The following is a 7,673-nucleotide window of genomic DNA, read 5'->3' on the forward strand; positions in this document are numbered from 1 at the left end:
GCGCGGTGGAGGTTGTGTTGTTTTTTTAACCGAAGTGTGCACATGCGCCGTTGGGTGCTTGTGTGCATCCCGTGGAGACTTGGGAAAATTCCCACCTTTTCGCGACGGGACATGGGCGGGCGCCGGATGCCACGAGCTACGACCGGAAACGTGATCAGACGCCTGCCGTTGCCCCGCGGTTTCCGGAAACTCGTACCTCGGAGGTAGTAGTTTTTCACGGCGCATCTTCGGCGGGAAGCCTTGGGTTAGCCACGGGAGCTCTACGCTTCCCAGATGTTGCGGGTTGATCGCGCCCGGAAAATCCGCCTATCTTCCGTCTCTGTAGCATGGCTAATGCTCCGTGTGACCGCAGCCTTTATTTTTCATTCACCCACCTGGAGGCTGGCAACACTAGAGGCGCTCCAGGGCCAAATGGAACAACTGAATCCTGCTCCAGGTAAGTTCCCCAGATCTTCTGCCGTGACGGTGAGTCGGGTCAGGCACCTGTGGGCACTCCATGAAATTGCTGAGCGGTCGTGTTAGAACGGATAAAAGGAAGTCCTTCTTCACCCAAAGAGTGATGAACACTTGGAATTCACTGCCACAGGAAGTGGTGACAGCTACAAGCATGGACGGCTTCAAAAGAGAATTAGATAATGTAATGTATTCAGATGCTGCCCTGAATGCATTAGGAGGTATGTGAATCGTCCCATAGAGAAGCCATGCACAGCTTCAAGCTTCGGCAGGGATTCGCGCCGAAAAGTATTGTGGCCAATCAGATTTGAATGTATGTAAGCGGGACCGCTTATGATTGGTCGTTCATGCACACAACCTGATAGGTTGGTTTAATGTACAGTAGGTGTGGCTACATTAGCCCGGAATGTTTAAATACCGAGCAGCTGAAATGGACAAGCTGTTCGGGCTATGAGGAGTTGTACCGTGTCAGAAGAAGTCGATTGAAGAGCTGAATAAACCTGAGTTTTCTGAAATCACTCTCTGACTACTTTGTTAAGTACGGACTTAACAATTGGCGACGAAGGTGGGATCCAGGAGCGGGTAGGCAGCCCCGCTGGTCCCGAACCAACGACGGACAACCAAGAGCAGCAGCTCGCCGTGGCAGAGCAGCGACAGGCACCACCAGCACCGGTGGCAGCGATCGCAGCTATGGCCAATAGCCCAAAGTTCGAGGCATTCGAACCAGCGACCGAGGACTGGGACGCCTACCTGCTGAGGTTCGGGTTCCTCTTATGTTCTTATGTTCGTATGTGTCCCAGCTCACGTCGCCCGTAACGTCCATCCTAGTCGATTGCGGAAGCCTCTTTTGGATCCGATTCTCAATTTTGCATTGTGGTTCTCCCCCCCCCCCGCTGATTCTGCAGAGTTCCAGGACCTGCAACCCCCTCAAGCGAGCGCCTTCGCTGCTCTGAAGTCCTCATTCCAGAAGGGAACATGAGATAGAAGCCCCGCCGATGGACAGTGGCGCCGTCACCATTAAGAAGTCCAAGCTCAGGAAGCTGAAAGTCGCTCGCCAGCGCTTGCTCCAACGCTATGAGCACCATCCCCTCGTTTCCTGCCTGGCCGGGCTGTACGGCTGTCGCTGGAGGAGGTACCAGCGGCAAAAGGTCGAGCCAGGGGAATGGTGTTGCTCCAAGGTAAGTGTGCGCGGTGACTCACGAAAACTCACCCCCTGCCACAGATTTTGCTAGGCTTTAAGGTGCTCAAGGGTCATTTCCTGCAGGAGCGCACAGGAGCGGCGCTCCGGCGGTAAAGAGCCCAAGGAGCGGCCACATGCAACAAGCCCCGCCCCCTGCTCCCAGCAGCCCTCAGTCAGAGCAAGAAGCAGCCAGGTAAGCTGCAGAGCCCCCCCCCTGGGCTCCCCGAACCAAAGCAGTCCAGTGGCACCTTTAAGACCATGTTTTATTCAGGTACAAGCTCTCCCTCCTCTGCGAGGACAGATCTGCAAGTCCCCCCCCCCAAAAAAAGCTAACAATCCAAAACAGTCCAGTCAGGGGTCATTTTGTAGAAAAAGAGGTGCAGGAGCTCATTAGCATAGCTCATTAGCATAACATATTTGCATATTCCACACCCCCTGACATCACCGGAAGTGTGTCAGAAGGCAACACCCATTGCAACTTACCTGGCTGCTTCTTGCTCCTCATGGCCCGGGGCTGCTGGGAGCAGGGGGTGGGGCTTGTTGCATGTGCCCGCCCCCTGGGCTCTTTACTGCCGGAGCTCCGCTCCTGTGCGCTCCTGCAGGAAATGACCCCTGAGTCCAGTGGAGCCTGAGCGGTGGGTGTTGCCTTCTGACACACTTCCGGTGATGTCAGGGGGTGTGGCATATGCAAATACATTATGCTTATGCGTTATGCTAATGAGCTCCTCCACCTCTTTTTCTGTGAAATGACCCCTGAAGGTGCTCCTGGACTCTTGCTCTTTTCTACCACTACAGACAGACTAGCAAGGCTGCCCATCTGGATCTGTCTCCATGGAAGGCACCACGTTTAGCCGCACAGAATGGGAATCCATCCACCTTGAGATATAAGGACCGATGGACTCTCGTTCTAGCTGTGTCTGAAGAAGTGAGCGGTGACTCCCAAATGCTCCTCCCCTGCCACACATTTTGTTAGGCCTGAAGGTGCTCCTGGACTCTTGCTCTTTTAAACCGCTACAGACAGACTAATAGGGCTACGCATTTTAACAAACATAGTATTCTGAATTATTATTCTGGAGACTCTAATCTGAGAGAACTGGGTTGGATTCTCCACTCCTCCACATGCAGCTGCTGGTGGGACCTTGGGTCAGTCACAAGTTCTCTCAGAGCTGTTCTCTCACGAGCAGTCCTCAAAAGAGCTCTCTCAGCACCACTTACCTTGCAGGCAGTATTCCCTCTCGACTGAATTAGTGTGAGCTAGCTCACAGTTTCTTAGCGTCTGGCTCACACATATTTGTCTTAGCTCCGGAAGGATGGCTCCAGAGCAAACTAAATTTATCCAGCAGCAGCTGAATTGCTCACACACAACTTTAATGCCAGTAGCTGACAAAGTAGAATTTTTGCTCACAGGACTCCACAGCTTAGAGGGAACATTGCTCACAGGGTGTCTGTTGTGGGGAGGGGAAGGGAAAGGAGATAGATTGTAAACCGGTCTGAGACTCTTTTGGGTAGTGAAGGGCGGGGTATAAATCCAATCTCTTCTTCTTCTTCTGATAACATTTGGATATTGATTTATATGCAAACCATTGTTTCTGGATAATGATACAGATATACCTGCTCACGGAAGATAAGACGAACTGCTTTGTGATGATTTTGTATTACTGTTTACAGTTTTGGTTAATGGACACTATACTGTAAGAAACAAAGAAATTAAAAATAAATAGTCTAAGTAATTCCAGCTTTCCCTTTGAAAGAGAACTTGGATTGGTGCCATGATTGAGAAGGCCCCGCCGTGTGTCTCCCGTAGCCTTAACTGGGCACAGGACTGAATATACAGAAAGGACTCAGCTGATAAGTTAAGGGCTCACTGAGGTCTACAGTTGCCAGCTCTGGGTTGGGAAATTCCTGGAGATTTGGGGATGGAGCCCGGGGAGGGCCGGGTCTGGCGACCCTACGGAGGCCTGTAAGGGAGAGAAGCTTCCTGACCTGTCCCCGTTTCATTTTCTTACAGCGGGAGTGTGCATTTTACCCGGTGTTGGCTGCCGCGTTCTGTTTCTCTTTCGTCTTTCTGTACTTATGGGGGGAAGGGCAGAATGACTACGATAACTTCGACTGGTAAGTGGCCCTCTTGAAGAGTTTTCCCTCGGATGACCGTGGCCCAGCGTGGTCGCGTCACTTCCGGGTGACGCGCACGTCGGGGTGGGGTTCCCCCCGGGGCCTGATCTGCCGCCGGTGAGGAACAGGCCTCTGGGGCAGGGGTTTCCCCGCCCCCCGGGGGGACTTGGCAAGCCTAGCCACAGACACCCTGTGAGGTAAAAGAAGAAGAAGAAGAGATTGGATTTATACCCCCCGCCCTTCACGCCCCAAAGGAGTCTCAGAGCGTCCTACAAACTCCTTTCCCTCCCCCTCCCCACAACAGACACCCTGTGAGGAAAAAGAAGAAGAAGAAGAGATTGGATTTATACCCTGCCCTTCACTCCCCAAAGGAGTCTCAGAGCGGCTTTACAAAGTCCTTTCCCTCCCCCTCCCCCCAACAGACACCCTGCGAGGCAGGTGGGGCTGAGAGAGCTCTGACAGACACTGCTCTTTTTCAAGGACAGCTCTGACAGGACTACGGCTTGTCCAAGGTTATCTAGCCAGGTGCAAGTGGAGGAGTGGGGAATCAAACCCGGTTCTCCCAGATTAGAGTCTGTGCATTTAACCACTTCACCAATCCTCCGTCAATCACGGATATAACCAGAGCAGAGTAAAGCCTGGAACCTGGGACCTTCTGCATGCCAAGCAGATGCTCTGCCACTGAGCCACAGCCCCTCTCCATGGCTCTCCAAGGTCTCAGGCTGAGGTTTTTCCCATCACCCACTGCCTGGTCCTTTTAACTGGAGATGCCGGGGATTGAACCTGGGACTTTCTGCATGTCAAGCAGAGGCTCTTCCACTGAGCCACAGCTCCCATTTATGTCTCTCCAAGGTCTCAGGCCTTTCACATCCCCTCCTGCCTGGTCCATTTAAACTGGAGATGACAGGGATTGAACCTGGGGCCTTCTGCATGCCAAGCAGATGCTCTGCCACTGAGCCACAGCCCCTCTCCATGGCTCTCCAGGGTCTCAAGTGGAGTTATTTCACATCACCTTACTACCTGGTCCTTTCAACTGGAGATGCTGGGGATTGAACCTGGGGCCTTCTGCGTCCAAAGCTGATGCTCTGCTGCTGAGCCACAGCCCCTCCTCACAGTGCACACATGAAGCTGCCTCATTCCATTCAGTCCATCTGTCCATCAAGGTCATTATTAGCTGTTCACACAGGTAGCATCTCTCCAGGGTCTCAGGTGGAGGTCTTTTGCATCACCCACGGCCTGAGCCTTTAATTGGAAATGTTGAGGATTGAACCTGGGAACTCCTGCATCCAAAGAGCGAGCTGTGATGTAGTGGTTAAGCGTGGCGGACTCTAATCTGGAGAACTGGGTTTGATTCCCCACTCCTCCACATGCAGCCAGCTGGGTGACCTTGGGTCAGTCACAATTCTCTTAGAGCTCTCTCAGCCCCACCTCACAGGGTGTCTGTTGTGGGGAGAGAAAGGGAAGGCGATTGTAAGCTGCTCCGAGACTCCTTCGGGTAGTGAAATGTGGGATATAAAACTTCTTCTTCTTCTTCTTCTTCTTCTTCTTCTTCTTCTTCTTCTTCTTCTTCTTCTTCTTCTTCTTCTTCTTCTTCTTCTTCTTCTTCTTCTTCTGTAGTATAGCCAGGATATCCTAAGATTGTCTGGCAGCCAGCAGTTCTAGCTCCTTTAGCGCTGTGCACCACTAGGTGGCGAGATAGACTTGTTTTTAAGGCAAGAGATGTTTCAGAGGTGGTTTGCCATTGCCTGCCTCTGCATCACCACCCTGGTATTCCTTGGAGGTCTCCCATCCAAACACTAGCCAAAGCCAATCCTGCTTAGCTTCCAAGCTCTGATGAGATCGGGCTATCCAGGTCAGGGTGTCGGAGTCTCTAATCCGGGTCCACAGGTCTGGCAACCCTCGCTTAGAATAGTAGAGTCACTTTTTTACAAAACAAATAATGAATGTGTAGACGATACCTAAGCTGGTGAGACGTGGCCCTGTGTCCATGTACCACCAGCTTAGGCATGCTCTACGCAGGGGTCATTTCCTGCGGGAGCGCACAGGAGCGGAGCTCCGGAAGTAAGGAGCCCAGGGGGCGGGCACATGCAACAAGCCCCGCCCCCTGCTCCCAGCAGCCCTCAGTCGGGCCATAAGGAACAAGAAGCAGCCAGGTAAGTTGCAGAGCGGCCCCCCCGGCCCGCCTTCAGGTACAAGCTCTCCCTCCTCTGTGAGGGCAGATCTGTGTGTTCCCCCAATAGCTAGCAATCCAAAACAGTTCAGTGGAACCTGAGCGGTGGGTGTTGCCTTCTGACACACTTCCGGTGATGTCAGGGGCGTTGCATATGCAAATAAGTTATGCTAATGAGTTATGCTAATGAGTTATGCTAATGAGCTCCTGCACCTCTTCTTCTACGAAATGACCCCTGGGTCTACGCATTCCAAGTAGAAAGAAATTCAAGGGAATGGTTGCCATTAACAGTTCATGTGCGCACTTCCTTCCCATATAAGCGACTGGTTTATTACATTTCTTTGCAGGTTCAACCATAACAACCTGGGCGTCTGGTTCCTTTGGTCCATTGTGCTCCTCGTCATGGCCGCCCTCTCCTTCTCCTACATCTTGCTCTTGCTGGTAAGTGTGTGAAGAAAGACCTCTGTCATGATCTGGGCTGTGCCACCAGAGGCCTACTAGGCCCAGGGAGCCTGACTAGCAGTAGGTGAGGCTGGGCCTACAACTCCCAGAAGCCCCTGAGAGGTTTTAGAGCCAACATTGACCAATAGGAAAAGAGGAAGGCTTGGAATAAAAGAACTGGAGCAGCAGGAAAAGCTATTCTTCTTCCCAGAGGGCAGAACCAGAAGGAAGGCTGCTGCAGGAAGAAAACCTCATCCTGAAAGAAAGGTGAGTAGTCTAAGGCCACTGCAGATAGTGAGCTAGAGACAGTATATTTAGACGCATATGATTTCTTTCCTTTTTACCCACTTACTGTTATATTTCTGCACCTTGTTGTTTGACCTCCTATACAATAAACAATTTTCACTGTTCACTCTGCCTGGTCCTCACGCCTATTATTTGGCCAAAAGGGAGATCTAAAGGTCTTGGGAGAGTGCTTTGGGCCTTCTCAAGGGAGCCTGGAACCAGAGTGGTGGCAGCGTCAGGTGACACCCCACCTGAGCCGTGACAACCTCACAAGGTGGTAGTTAAGACTGCAGCCCGCTCTTGGTGGATGTGGATCAGTGGTAGAACCTCTGCTTGGCATGCAGAAGGTCCTGGGTTGAATCCCTGGCATCTCCAGTTAAGAGCAACAGTAGGTGCTCTGAAAGACCTCTGCTTGAGACCCTGGAGAGCCATGACGAGGGGCTTTCAGCACCCAGATTACTCTGGCAACCTCCCCAAGGAAGGGTGGAATCGTTCGCATGCAAGAAAGGGGCTATGGCTCAATGGAAAAGCTTTTGCTTTGCATGCGGAAGGTCATAAGAAGAGCCCTGCTGGATCAGACCGATAGTCCCTCTAGTCCAGCATCCTGCCTCACACAGTGACCTCCTCTGTAGGGCCAACAACAGGGCAGAGAGGCCGAGGCCTTCCCCTGATAAGAACCTAAGAAGAGCCCTGCCGGATCAGACCTGTGAGGGTCCATCCAGTCCAGCCTCCTGTCTCACACAGTAGCCAACCGGTTCTTCCTCTGGAGGGCCAACAACAGGGTATAGAGACTGAGGCCTTCCCCTGATAAGAATATAAGAAGACCCCTGCTGGATCAGACCAGTGAGGGTCCATCCAGTTCAGCATCCTGTCTCACACAGCCTCTGGAGGGCCAACAACAGGGCAGAGAGGCTGAGGCCTTCTCTGATAAGAACCTCAGAAGAGCCCTGCTGGATCAGACCAGTGAGGGTCCATCTAGTCCAGCATCCTGTCCCACACTGTGGCCAACCAGTTCCTCTGGAGGGCCAACAA

The 7,673-nt window shown here is 52.4% G+C and overlaps 1 protein-coding gene and 1 non-coding gene across 2 annotated transcripts in view; one reads left to right on the top strand and one right to left on the bottom strand.

Moving 5' to 3' along the window:
- Positions 1-7,673, top strand: part of LOC107113675 (glycerophosphodiester phosphodiesterase domain-containing protein 4-like) — a gene marked incomplete at its 3' end in the record, with an annotated part of 43,591 nt that overhangs the window by 8,832 nt on the left and 27,086 nt on the right. Inside the window, exons 2-4 of the mRNA XM_015415028.1 lie at positions 1,359-1,631; positions 3,642-3,745; positions 6,263-6,356. Coding sequence (XP_015270514.1) covers positions 1,449-1,631; positions 3,642-3,745; positions 6,263-6,356 — 381 coding nt within the window. The remainder of the gene's footprint in view (positions 1-1,358; positions 1,632-3,641; positions 3,746-6,262; positions 6,357-7,673) is intronic.
- TRNAV-GAC lies at positions 4,508-4,579 on the bottom strand. Its single transcript has one exon. It is a non-coding gene; the product is annotated as a tRNA-Val (tRNA).

The sequence above is a fragment of the Gekko japonicus genome, unplaced genomic scaffold (genome assembly GCF_001447785.1).
Source record: "Gekko japonicus isolate JY-2015 unplaced genomic scaffold, Gekko_japonicus_V1.1 scaffold5670, whole genome shotgun sequence".
Classification (NCBI taxonomy): Eukaryota; Metazoa; Chordata; class Lepidosauria; order Squamata; family Gekkonidae; genus Gekko; species Gekko japonicus.